The 14,834-nt window shown below is 34.0% G+C and overlaps 1 protein-coding gene across 3 annotated transcripts in view; it reads left to right on the top strand.

The window, feature by feature from the left end:
• Window positions 1-6,476, top strand: part of LOC149491301 (proton-coupled amino acid transporter-like protein pathetic) — a 33,646-nt gene extending 27,170 nt beyond the window's left edge. For all 3 annotated transcript variants that reach the window (XM_089697817.1, XM_089697826.1, XM_089697832.1), the window contains 4 exons: window positions 2,187-2,327; window positions 2,569-2,841; window positions 2,950-3,507; window positions 3,592-6,476. In XM_089697817.1, coding sequence (XP_089553943.1) covers window positions 2,187-2,327; window positions 2,569-2,841; window positions 2,950-3,507; window positions 3,592-4,006 — 1,387 coding nt within the window. In that variant the 3' untranslated portion in view covers window positions 4,007-6,476. The remainder of the gene's footprint in view (window positions 1-2,186; window positions 2,328-2,568; window positions 2,842-2,949; window positions 3,508-3,591) is intronic.
• The last annotated feature ends 8,358 nt before the right edge of the window (window positions 6,477-14,834 follow it).

The raw sequence follows: 14,834 nt of genomic DNA, 5'->3' as shown, positions 1-14,834 counted from the left end.
CGGGTAAACCCGGGTTTTTTGATGATCTTGAGAACCGGGTCTGAATAGTATGAAACCCGGTTCTCCCGGTTCCGACCAAAATATTAAAATATAAAGTATTATTTATATTTTGCTGCATTATTTTAACAAATTTATTCTATCTGGCAACGTCAGACTCACGTGCATCGCGAATTTTCGAGCCACGCCTCAAGCGTGGCTCTGATTGGTTGTCTAACCTTAGATGCTATAAGTTTCCTACGGGTGTATTACCAAAAAAAAAAAATTAGGCTTCAAAATGACATATTAGGTTACTGAAATATTTGTATTAGATTTGTCGTGAATTTAAAAAGCTGTTGATTTTACTGTTTCATATAATGATCCAGTCATGTTTTTGTTTTTGGTATCAAGCTGAAATTTATATCGAATACGTCTTCGGTCCCTTGATGCTGTGAAAAAGTCAAACTCACAAGCCAACGCATCAAAAGATACAGCCGTAAATGCTGAAAATTTTCACAAATTTCGACATTCGCATGGGACTCAAAACCTACAGGGTACTTCACATGAACACAGAGCCTTTAAATTTGGTAAAAGTAACGTCTTATAACACAGATAAAGGAAAAATTGCTAGAAACATAAATGTTAAAGTTACAACATTATAAAAAATAGGTTTGTTCGGAGTACTCGGAGCAAGAGTCTGAATCGCACTTGGCCGGTTTTTAGGGTTCCGTAGCCAAAATGGCAAAAACGGAACCCTTATAGTTTCGTCATGTCCGTCTGTCCGTCTGTCCGTCTGTCCGTCTGTCACAGCCGATTTACTCGGAAACTATAAGTACTACAGTGATGAAATTTGATGGGAATATGTGTTGTATGAACCGCTACAAAAATATGACACTAAATAGTAAAAAAAAGAATTGGGGGTGGGGCCCCCCATACATGTAACTGAGGGATGAAATTTTTTTTTTCGATGTACATACCCGTGTGGGGTATCAATGGAAAGGTCTTTTAAAATGATATAAAGTTTTCTAAAAAACATTTTTCTTAAAGTGAACGGTTTTTGAGATATCAGCTCTCAAAGTCGTAAAAAGTATGTCCCCCCCCCTCTATTTTTATAACTACGGGGTATAAAATTCTAAAAAAAATAGAGGTGATGCATGCTAATTAACTCTTTCAACGATTTTTGGTTTGATCAAAGTATCTCTTATAGTTTTTGAGATAGGTTGATTTAACTGTAATTTATTATATTTGCTGCTACGGAACCCTTTGTGCGCGAGCCCGACTCGCACTTGGCCGGTTTTATTTGCTTTACAGTTTGCAGTTAATGAATAAGGTTTAAGTTTATATGTGATATTATGATAACAAGGTACTTTTATAAGACTGATAGTAAGTTTAATTTCGTATTTTTTTCCGAGGTATTATAAAAGAACCGGGTAACCCGGTTCTACCCGGTTCTGAGTTCGATTTGGAACCGGGTTTCAGAAACTTGGAACCGGACTCGGTTCTGCATGCCCTAGTTACGTGTATGTGCCTCGGCGGCTTCGCTCTCCGTGCGCCATCTCTGTTCAGGTTCGGGATTGGCCCACTATCCATCTAGCTGTACAAATTTAATTTAGCTTTATGTTCTACAAACGTTTTTGGCGAATTTAAATCTTCATAAGAACATCAATATTTGTTAAAATTATGACCAACTTGTTTTCATTCTTCATCGACGTAAAGCTGTATTGAATTTTGAGATTGGGCCATTCTTTTGTAAATGCCGAAGCTTAACAGAGTGAAACGCACTAAGCCAACTACCACTTACATATTGGAGACCATAATTTCAAAAAACACATGTCACTCAAGAAACACTTACTTACATTCCCTAGAAGACAAAAATATTGTAATTTGAATATATTTCGCGACGACTAGATTACAATAGACCAACAATTCTTTTCCGTTAGGTGATAACACAGTCAGTACTACCTTCGGTATCTACATGCATTTGTGATCACATTACACCGCTCACACCCATCGTTTCACATACCTACAGCTTTATGAACAACGCTTTTTATGTTTCGCCACATCGTTTCATTTGTTTGTGCTTGAACTCAGTAAACAGAAAAAACTACACTTTTAATTCACTCACCAATAATTTCCACAATAATTTATTATTTATATTTCAAATGTTATTCTGAACAAACACATAATAGTCGTTGTAAAATATTTTACAGATACAAAGTTGATCCAAATGAAATCCCAGTGGAACAACAGGCGGGGTCTACCCTTCCCCTCATGGAGATACCAGGTCGGGATATCGAGGAGGATGAGGACTATAATCCGTTTGAACACAGAAAATTAGCGCATCCTACATCGTAAGTTTAAACTTTTGCATAATATATTGTAAAATATTGAGAATTTATTGTAGAGATTTTATTGTAGAGATTTATTGTAGAGGTAGAGAATATATTGTAAAATATTAACACCTAATTGTAAAATATTGAGAATATTGCCCACTTAATTGCCCAATTGTTATCAGTTTCTTTTTCTTTTAATTTTTTTCTAATCTAATATAGTTAGATAGGTCTTTATAATAATCAATTAAAATTATTTCAGGGACTTGGATACACTGATTCATCTCCTGAAAGGCTCATTAGGTAGCGGTATATTAGCTATGCCTATGGCTTTTATGAATGCCGGTCTATATTTTGGACTAGTTGCTACATTCCTCATTGGAGGAATTTGCACTTACTGCGTTCACGTGCTAGTAAGAACTGCACACGATCTGTGTAGAAGACTGCAGAAACCATCTCTTGGATTTGCGGAAACTGCTGAAGCTGCTTTCTTAGCCGGACCTCCAGCTGTGCACAAATTCTCGAGGCTTGCCAAGTATGTGCAATAAAAAAAAACAGAATTAAAATGATTCATATTTTTGTATGATTTCGTTATGTACTATGTATAATATAATTAATAACTCTTTTTTACTTTTTTTTTCAGGGCTATGATAAACTGGTTCCTCGTGATAGATTTATTAGGATGTTGCTGTGTGTACATAGTGTTCGTTGCAAAAAATGTAAAACAAGTAGTAGATTTTCATGCAAAAGAAAGTGATTGGCTACCACATGACATGGACATCAGAATTTACATGGCATCACTTCTACCACTCCTAATTTTAATGAATCTTTTAAGAAATCTCAAGTATTTGGCTCCATTCTCAATGATTGCTAATCTTTTAGTGGGCACTGGAATGGGTATAACATTGTATTACCTTTTCCAAGATATTCCTAGCCTAAGTTCTCGGAAGGCATTCGCTGGTGTTAATCGCCTTCCCACATTTTTCGGTACTGCAATCTTTGCTCTTGAAGGAATCGGCGTCGTAATGCCTCTCGAAAATAACATGAAGACACCCACTCACTTCATAGGCTGCCCTGGAGTTCTCAATACTGGCATGTTCTTTGTTGTATCATTGTATGCTTTGGTCGGCTTCTTTGGATATTTGAAATACGGAGATACTACTTTAGGGAGCATTACATTGAACCTGCCAGAGTATGAAGTGTAAGTATCATGAGATTTTAGTGAATTACTTTTGAATGATACTAATAGTAGGAATAAGATATTAAATGTCATTTCTTTTTTCAGATTGGGACAATGTGTAAAGCTTATGATTGCCGTAGCTATATTTTTCACGTACAGTCTACAATTCTATGTACCCATGGAAATTATCTGGAAAAACGTCCGCCATTGGTTCGGAGCCAAGAAAAGCCTCGCTGAATACAGTATTAGAATTGCTATTGTAATAATGACGGTGTGCATTGCTATAGCTATTCCAAATCTAGGTCCTTTCATTTCTCTCGTTGGTGCTGTCTGTCTCTCCTTCTTAGGTCTTATTTTCCCTGCCGTAATTGAAACCGTTACCTATTGGGACCGACCCAACGGCTTAGGCCGATTCAACTGGGTGCTGTGGAAAAATCTATTCCTTGTTTGTTTCGGAATTTTAGGATTCCTCACCGGATCCTACGTCAGTATTTTAGATATACTCAAAGGAGAAGAGTAAGACAGCAACACGAAAGACTAAGATAGTATAAGGCTCAAAAGAAAGTTCGATGTGGGCTAAGTTCTTTCGTATTTTTTTTTCTTGCTTATTATTATTATTTTTATACAACTTTATTTACTAAGTAGAAAAGTAGAGATTCCTAACAGATGTTGAGTTTCTGGAATGCTCAAATTTAAATGTTTGAGATTAGTATTATGTACATGACTTTAAGTATATCGCGTAAAGCGGGTTGTGTTTTTTATTCGAAATATGTTTAGCCCCGAATCTCTGTAGCCATTTACATAGAATTAAGCAAACTGTAGATACATAAATATGAAATGTGTGAGAATTTTTCTAGTGCATTATTAAAATGTGATAAATTATTAGGTTTAGAAAAGCGTAAATTTCTATGCATATAATATAGAACTTATGATTTAAAAATAATGTTATTCGTTTTGAAAACGTTGACAATATCAATAGTTTTAGTAAAACGGGTTTGGGTACTTTTGTATGGGCAAGTGGCATCGTGATGATATTTCTCGGCCAGTAATGAAACTTGGATATTTTAAAAGAGCAATATATTGCGTATACAAGCGTTCATATACATACAAAGTATTGATTAGAACTCTTAAATAAATAAAGAAAATTAAATTAATTAAAAGTAAATGAATAATACGAAACCAAATATCTCTGATCCATTAGGAACAGAGATATTGATATTGTATTATAAACGTTTTAACGTTTCGAGATTTGTGTAGAATGTAGATAATAAATTCTTGGATTTTAAAATATCCAAGTTTCATCACTGGCCGCGAAAGTTCATCACGACGCGGACGCCAACTTTACCCAAACCCCTTTGTGTTTCATCTGCACATTTCGACATAAGTAAAAATGTGTTGCAATTTTTGGGGTACCTATATTGTCAAAACATTGTTTGTGATATTAATGCTTACTTAGTAATGGCATTTCAATAACCAAAAAAACAACATAAGTAATATACCTATTTACTTAGTGAGAAAATTGTTCAAATTGAGCAATGGCTACTAACTTGGATACTAAGGCATTTAACTACCAACAAATAATGAAGGTATGTAATGAACTGAGACGTTAAGTTTAAATTTTAATTACTTATACATTTTTGTTCTGATGTAGTGAGGACATAATATTATATTTTGCCTAATAATAATTAAATTAAATATTAATTTAGCTTATAAATATTATATCTACTAGATATTCTTTTACCTTCATTCAAAAATCACTTGTACAATTACAGTGTTTTTATATTTATCTGTCTCATTTTCGAAGTAATATTGAAAAAAATAAAAAAATAACACTATTCTAGTACTGTCTACATTCCTGTAATTGATATATTATAATATATTAAATACAGAAGCGCTTACGTAGAGTAAAAAAGTAATGTAGGTACACGTACGAAAATTTGCTAGTTTGTAAATAAAAATCTAAGGCCTTTCAAGAGACCTCGTTTATGATATTATAAATCCGAGAATATTTAGGTATGCAATAATTTCAGTAAAAAAATTGGCATATAAATAATTGCTCCTTAGAAAATTGAAAACTTATCTAAATACCTTTACCATTAATTGCTACTATACTAATAAGTAATAACTACCTACTTTTTGAAAATAAAAATTCTGAATTTACTCTGTGATTAATACTTATTCATATTGTATGTAAGGAAATCAGGCTATTAAATGATGATGAGGCATAGAATATAAAAATATTGTATATTGTAGTATGTTCAATACTAAGAATGCATTAATTTTGTTCAGAATACATTTGACTTCAATTCCTATTTTATTAATGATACTTTTTGTATAAACTTGCATTAATCCGTTCCAGTAATCCGATAAAATCTCTTCGATTTAAAATATTATATACGTAGTTGATAATCAAATTATGTTCCTTTGAACGAGTCTATTGATTGATATTTATTTTAGTTAACTTCCGAGAGATTGTGATTTTGATTGTTTCAATAAGATAATGATTTAAGTACCTATGTATTAAACTTTAGGTAACAGATGGTTCAATAGAACTGAATTTATTTAGGCCCTTTTGCCTTGAAGTATTTAATCAAGTGGATAATCGTGGATATATTTTTTAAGATAGCAATTATACAACCGAAAAGCTTCCTTCAATAGACGAAATTCAATTTAAGTTCTAGGAATTTCATACACAGACTTTGGCACATGAAATCAATTGAATATACTAATGTAACATTGAATGTAACCTTAATGTAACATATTGCATCCGAAAAGTCAATTGAGAATCAGAGTCATCAGAGTGCACTATTTTCTATAAAGTTTTAAAAAAGTTATTTTCTATAAACATAAGTTTTCTAAAATATGTATGAGGAAAATCATTCCTATTGATGTAGATATTGCGTACAGTTTGGTATAAAGTGCCAGTTTGCCTATTTAATCATGGGAGTGGTTGTTTTGTTACAGTATTAAATAAAACAGTTTAAAGGGTACTGTTCGTTTTATTTTCCTAGACATCTTGTCCGTCCTAATTCCTTACATCTGCATATAATTGTATCTAGAAATACAAGTTCCTGATCACTCAACCAATTCTGGATTTTTTTTGTATTTATTCCAGGAAATATATCAGTTTCATTGTTAAAATAATAAAAAAATTGGTTGTCTGTAAAGTCGGTTTACTGACGATAGTTGAACGTGACAACGTCCGATTGTGCTTCTTTGTCGCTCGAATATCTAAACTTTTGCATATTTGTGTTAAATTTTATTCTTAGTAAGTACATAGGTACATACCTATTTCCGAATTAAAAATTTGTATTTTTTAAATACAAATTTTTAATTCGGAAATAGGTATGTATAAATGTAAAAATTTGTATTTTTAAAGACAAAATTTTTAATTCGGAAATAGGTAACAAATTTTTAATTCGGAAATAGGTATGTACCTATGTACTTACTAAGAATAACATTGTATTTTTAAATAGTAAATTTTCATTTGCTCCATGCAAATAAAATATCCAGGTCAATGGAGTTCTACCTATCTTATCTAAACAAATTCTTTATTTGAGTATAAAACAACGGTAGCAATTTGCAAAAGGCTTATTTAAAAGAATTGTTTGATATAATGTTATTTATGTAGTGAAATAACTACTAGATAAGCCACAGAAAACTGTAAGAATTTAAATTTTAAGGCGTTTTGTTTCCAAATAGAAACTGATAGAAATAAGATGCTGAGTACAAGGTGTCTGTAAGCCACACACACACCTATTTGAATTACTCCATAAAATGTTTTTGATAAAAAGTAGGTATATATACCTATTATCCATTATCTTATTTTAAAGGAGGAAGATATTATGTAGTGCATGTTGAAGTCAAACCAGCCAGATACTCAAAAATATTGTACCTGTATATAACCTCACTTGTAAACTGGCACTTGGCACTTGAACTTGTGCCAGTTTACAAGGTCTGAGATTCAGGATTATAAGACATGGTAATATAGATGTTAAGAGATCTTGTAGCATCATCCCTAGGGTAGTGGGAGGATCTGATTTTTCTCTTGATTTGCAGATATATACTAAGAGGACTTAGGCTTAGTTTTGCTTTGCAAGAAACAAAAACTTCTTGGTCTGACAGGACTCACGAGGGCTGATGATTATAATACATCTGCCCCAACTATAGGCCACGGGACTTCACTTACTTAAGCATAAACTAACAAAATTAACATTTAATCCATCAGTCCTCGGAATCACAGACACAATAGAAAATCTATTGTGTCGCGCCCCGATCGGGGCTTACGGTGGTCAATGGGTTAAAAAATAATAATAGATTATTACCTACATCTACCTACTATAATATTTATAAATAATATTTATATTTTGAGTTTTGACGGTTCACGGTACTCATTCCAGTGATGTATTGTTCAGAAAATTTTAACGCACTTAGATGTTCAATACTCGACCAAGACATTTATTCAAAATATAATATTAGGCCCTGCGCAGACGACAGACTATCCGTGACGCACTTTTTAGTCTGTGAAAATAGAACCTATGAAATTATATGCAGTAGCGCACACGACGCGCAAAAAGTCCGGCGCACAAAAAATCCGTGTAATTCGGGCAGACCGCACCGCGCCGCGGCGCGCCGCTCCGCACAAAAAGTGTGTGAAAAGAATTGAACGTTTGCTTCAACGCGCGCTAACGCAGACGGCGCACACTTTAGTCGGCAATCTGCATTTGCTAGGGGTGGACGTAACGCACGCGATCTATTATCATGGCGCCAGAGGTATAGGTAGAATGTAATAACAGACATTTTATAAAATTTGAAAAAATTTGCCGGATGTTGTTTCAGAATTGAATGTTTATTATGGAACTGTCCCTTCAGTAATCTTTCCGAAAGTATAGGATGTACCCAAAATTCTCTATTTCTTTTTCTTTTTCTGTACTTCATGTACAAAATAATACTTCGCGATCTCTGCACGATTTCCATAGCGTCTACGTCCCTACAGCTCTGCCGACAAAATGCGTCGTGTGCGTTGAGTCTGTGAAAAATCCGCGACCGACTTTTTGCGCGCCATGCAGACTTTTTGTGCGCTGCAGACTCGATCGCACAAAAAGTGTGCCGTCTGCGCAGGGCCTTATTGTGTTTTATTTATTCTTCGTAGAAGTTTAATTTTATACCTACTGACAATCAAACAAACAGTACAGTCTACAACATTGAACTCACTGCATTGAACATGTGAATTGCGATTCACGATCATGAAAATTGAAAATTATTAACAATAAACAAATTACAAACATTATAATATACCTAATCTATTGACAACTTGACACACATGACAGTTGACAGTTGACACAGAGTGAGAATTGAGAAACGCGCTCAAATCAGGATTGACCGATTGAAAAATCTAGTATTACCATCCCTAAAATATTTGATAGGGAATGTGTTTTATTGCGCATGATATTAACGATAATTATGGTCCGGGAGCCAGCAGCAGATTTTATGACCAAGTTCCTCTCAAGCGGTAATTAGTAAAATGCATCAAAGTATAGTATTATGAAGCCTCGTGCACGTCAGCTGGAGCTCGGTTGGGGGGAAGAGCGGTTGTAGCCTCCCGTATCAGCTGACGGTTTTTCCACCAAGATACAGCCAGCTGACATATATATTTATCCACAGTTACATATAAGCTATCATCAGGTAAATTTTTGTTTGAGAGGAAATAACGGAAAATAAATTTTTCTTTAAATTTAACTTTCATGTTCGAGACACCAGCTGACGTATAATACACCATGTTGTAACCAGCTGACTATTTTTTTTCGTTGAGATATTGGGTTAGCTACAATTTGACAAATTTTTAGCTGAGAGGAAATGAATGAATGAATGTATTTTTTTTCCTATGTGCGTGGGAGGCTACAACCGCTCACCCCCCCAACCGAGCGCCAGCTGACGTTCACGAGGCTTTATAATACTATACTCTCATGCGTCTGACGAATTATCTCTTGAGAGGAAATAGTTAACCAAATTTGCACCTGGCTCCCTAACCATTACGTATTTTTACACCCCTGTTAAATAATGAAATTGAAAATGCTTGGAATTCATTATGTCTCTCATATTAAATAAAGTACATATCTAATCATATTTTAGATAATATTTAAAAATTGTATGATTTAAACTTATTATATTATCACGACGTTTTATTTCCTATGTTTGAAATTAGTTCAAAATTAGAAAATAAAATTTATATCAATAAACATTTAATAAGGATATAATTTAATATGTATGCCTAAAATATAATATGTATTACATTCAGGTGTTTTAATTTCTATGTACAACTAATTGAACTCAGCTACGTTTGCTTGCATTATATTATAGTTAGTTGTTTATATAATAATTGTCAATTATTATAAGTATTCTCAATTCTGTATATTTTGGTGAGTACAATATATTGCTAAAATTGATATATATGTATTAAAAAAAAATGATACAGCCAAGGATACAGCGCATACAGAGTTATCCACACATACGATCAATACCTTAGAGTATATAATATTACAATACATAGTATAGAGCGCGTGTATTGCACAAATTGCATGGTGCGCATCGTAGGCAGATGAGCTATAGATACTATATAGATGTGTGTGTGACAAATAGGGATGGGCCGTAGGTATCAATTATTGCGTGTTGAACTATCGATAAGTTATGTAAATAAATATGTATATGATTAAAATGGGCCATATTTTTCTGCAAGGACGATACGCAACGAAGATTGACAACATTAATCAAATTGACTTAAAGTAATTTTATTATTTTGGATTTGTGATTATCGTTTTTCGTAGAAAATGGTTAGATATTGTGCTGTTTACGGATGTATTTCATCAGAAAAACGCGAATTTTTTTTTACGCTAGTCACAAATGTGCCAACCATAAAGCGTTAACACACACATTTGCAGTCTCTACAGTGTGACTGTCAAAACGATAATTTTGTATAGAGTGTCCGGGGTGTGTCGTAACATTACATTTACACTATAACTAGCGGCCCGCCCCGGCTTCGCCCGTGGTACATATGAAAAATAGATGTTGGCCGATTCTCAGACTTACCCGATATGCACAGAAAATTTCATAAGAATCGGTCCACCCGTTTCGGAGGAGTATGCAGACTAACATTGTGACACGAGAATTTTATATATAAGATACATTCACATTCATAATATTAGAAAGTGTATCATATAAAACACACCACAAATTTATTTATTTTTTAAAAAAGTTTTAATTTTAAAGTTAAATAAATAATTTGTTAAAATATAGAAAGAAAGAAGAAAGAAAGAAAGAAAATACATTTAATCCAGCACACAAAAATACAAGGCAAAAACAACAAAATAACTTACAATGAACAAAAACAATTAAATAAAAATTACAATTTATAAAAGAGGTAAGTAGGTATCACGTTTGTACAAGTAGAAAAAAGAAACATAGGTATTATATTATGTGGTTGACTATAGTATGTGTGCTGGACAGGGATACCACTCAGCAAATCTGTGGCTTAATAGCCGCAGCACTGATTTTCAGTGGTTCCCATATCGCAACTGACGTTTGCAGCGATAGGGGCTACAAATTTATAAAATAATAAAGTTTTAAATAATTTCTTACATACATTTTAATATATACATTATACATCCATTACATAAATATGGAATAACAGACACTACATTCATGCAAAAATGCTACATATATGCGACATGCGTGCTATATCTACTATAATACAAGATACTCATATTATACTATATATTCACCTATATATATACAAGTATATACCATAAAACATTGAATAAACTGGCAAAAATAATAAAAAACTGACCAGATAAAATAAACTAATAAAATAATAATAGGTATTGTTTTATGTATATATGTATATATATATATTTTTTTTAAAGACCAACTAAGGTTGGCTGATTTGTCGTTGAATTATTAGTTTTTTTAATTCATTACGAAAGCTCGGCACGCTGCTTTTATTGCGTAATGGTGGGGGCAAATTGTTCCAACACTTAGTTGATCGGTATTTAAAAGCACCTCTGAATGCCATGGTGTGGTGTCGAGGCACAGCCAGACTAAATAAAGACGCCCTTGTTCTGTATACCGTGTCCGAATTTCCCAACCAGGATAGTTTTTCGGAGAGGTATGAAGGTATGTTGGACCGTATGACAGTAAACAGTAGAACGGCAAAATGCAACCTTCGCCGATTTTCCATATTTAAAATCCTGGCATTGTTTAGGTATGGCGATATATGGGATCGGGGGGGCACATCCCAGCAAAAGCGAGCACACGCATTTTGTACTCGTTGTATAGCTTTCTTTGAGCGCGCGAGTATTCGATCACCATATAACGCGTCACCGTAGTTGAATTTGGATAACACTAATGCATCACACAATCTAATTCTGAGCTTGGTTGACAGATGGCTTCTGATACGGTAGAGTACTTTTAACCGGTAGTAACAATTGGAAATTGTTTGGTTAATGTGCTTTTCAAACCGCAGTGACTCATCGAACACGATACCAAGATTACGAGCCTCTTTCACCCGCTCTATTGCCTCTCCATTTATGTATATTGGTGGAATCGATTGCTCAAAAGTTTTGATGCGATTATGAGAACCCAGGATCATGAATTTAGTTTTTGAGGGATTTAAAACTAAGGCATTTTGTTCAGACCATGTAGCTATGCGGGTGAGATCGGCATTTAGTTTTTCGATGGCTGATAGCTTTTCCTGAGGCGTAAATGAGATATACAGCTGAATATCATCTGCGTAAAGGTGGTATTTACAATGGTGTATATTTTTAATTATATCAGCGGTGTAAATGATAAAAAGTAAAGGGCCGAATATCGTACCTTGAGGAATTCCTCTCATGAGATCTACGGGTTGCGAATAGCAAGTCTTGCCATCATCGTCTTCTACGGCCACAGTTTGACATCGCTTACTGAGGTAACTCCTGAACCAGCGGACAACTGGGTCGTTTAAGCCGTAGTAGATTAATTTGGCTAAAAGTAGATCAATATTAATGCTGTCAAATGCTCTGGAATAGTCCAACAAGACCAAAATGCTGCACTTACCATCATCCTGAGCTTCCAAAATATTGTCCACAACGTCCAATAGAGCGGTAGTAGTGCTCCTACCTTTTCTAAAACCTGATTGTCGATGTGGAAGAATGTTTTTAGATTCGAGGAAACCAGAGAGTTGTGAGTGAACAATTTTTTCAATAACCTTGGAAAAACAAGGTAAAATGCTAATGGGGCGGAGATCTTTGATTCCCTGTGGATTAGGTATTTTTTTTATCGGTCTTACTATAGCCTCCTGCCAAAGGTCCGGAAAAATACTGGTGACAAAAGACTTGTTCACCAAATGATTCAGGGCTGGTATATAGTTCTTCTAGTAAACTTTATATCGAGTACAGTGTTGATCAGGTCACATCACTACGATCACGTGGTGGCAGTGAGGCGCGCGAGCGAGCCTGCGCGTTTCCGCCTCCCACCTCCCCTTCACCCCCGCGATGCTAGATTTATTTTCATAAAAATAAGTACCTATAACAATCGATTTACTGATGAAATATATCGTATAGTATCGTGTTTGCAAGATAGAACTGCACATTTCACCATGTTTTTTCGTAAATATGAAAAAAAATCCAGAGCAACGCACTTCGACAGCACTCAACCACGACTACGAGCGCTCGCGGCGGGAACGTCGTGTTGTTCCCACCTGTGCCTACTGTTCCCACTTGGTTGTTCGCACTCTATAGATAGTATATAATATACTCTAGGATCAATACTTTCGAAAACTTATCGCCTCAGAGGAATAAACCTATAGAGTTCTTATATTGAGACAGAACAAAATACATATTTTCTAATCTACTTACTCTTAGTCAATAACAGCATAAGTCAGATTGAGATAGCGATAGAGTATCTGCACTGTCTTCAAACGTAGCGCGCCGGCTATGTTTTGTTTGCCTTCCAGCTGGAGGTCTCGTTGCGTCAAGTGTTTTTAACGAAATATTTAGAAAATATAAAGTGTATAGTGTTTCTTTTTATTTGTCAGTATGCTAAAATGACTATTGTATGTTTAGCTACCGGCTATTACTAGTCGAATGGGAGTTTTGGATGAAAACAATGAAAAAATATCTTTCCATCGGTAAGTGATTTTCAGCAAATTGATAAATATTTATGTTCTAACCCTATTTGAAGGTTTTATCAAGCGCTTTTTTATAAGTTTATGTTGTAACTGTAACATTTACCCACTTTATGGGGTTGTGGAATACAAAAGAATTAAATAATTTTTAAAAAATGTCACAATATTATCACGTTTGGCATTTTGTTTACCACCGTAGTGTTGTAACACATCTAGCGTATATTATCGATTTATGACAAAAAATCTATTTCATATTAACGTTGATTTATTTATTTTGTTTCTTATATCAGATTTATATGTAGTTGTTGTAGCAAATAATAGATGTAAATTTTCTACAGCAGGAAAATAAAAAATACCACGTGGTTGTTTTATTTGACTTATCTGTTTAGTTTGTTGTTTCTCTTTTAGATTATTAATAAATTCATTTTGTTTTAGATTTCCAGAGCTAAATAAAAAATGGGTATAAAACATGAGACGTGTAGATTGGACTCCGTCGAAATTTGCTAGATTGTGTTCACTGCATTTCGAGCCTGCGTGTTATCAAGATGGATACTCTAGAAGAATTGTGCAATCTTACGCTTACGTTTTTTTTTGTTCCTTTAGATAATAAATACATTTGTGTGTGAGTGAATTTTTATTTGGAAATTTTTTTACACATTTACTTTAAATGTGTAACTATGTGAAAATTAAACGGTTGATTAAATGACAGTTCTCATAGATGAGAAACTACTATTGAAATACATACTTAATATACATGCGTTTTCAAAGAAAAACCCGCATAGTTCCCATTCCTGTGGGATTTACGGGATCAAAAGTAATTTTTCCAAATATCATTGTAATCGGTTTAGTAGTATTCGCGTGAAAGAGTAACAAACATCCATCCTCACAAACTTTCGCTTTATTAGTAGGATGTAAGGAAAATGTTTTCTTTAAGACTGTCCTTTTATGAACTTGTTAAAATTCATGCTGACTGTGCCTTTCTCCTCACTCCTTTAACTTTATTGATCTTTATTTTAAATTAGTTACATTTCAAGTTTTAAAATTTATTTTAAAATATACTAGCTCTCCGCCCGCGTTTTTAAAGAAAATCCCGCACAGTTCCCGTTCACGTGGGATTTCTGGTATAAAACCTATCCTATGTGTGTATGTACAAAATTTCATTGTAATCGGTTCAGCAGTGAAAGAAAAA

Source organism: Colias philodice, chromosome 1, assembly GCF_061535455.1.
Source record: "Colias philodice isolate Cphi_HAF_F1 chromosome 1, ilColPhil1 Martin Lab GWU primary, whole genome shotgun sequence".
NCBI lineage: Eukaryota > Metazoa > Arthropoda > Insecta > Lepidoptera > Pieridae > Colias > Colias philodice.
The sequence above is the reverse complement of the archived record's forward strand: the minus strand, read 5'-3'. Positions and strand labels throughout refer to the sequence as shown.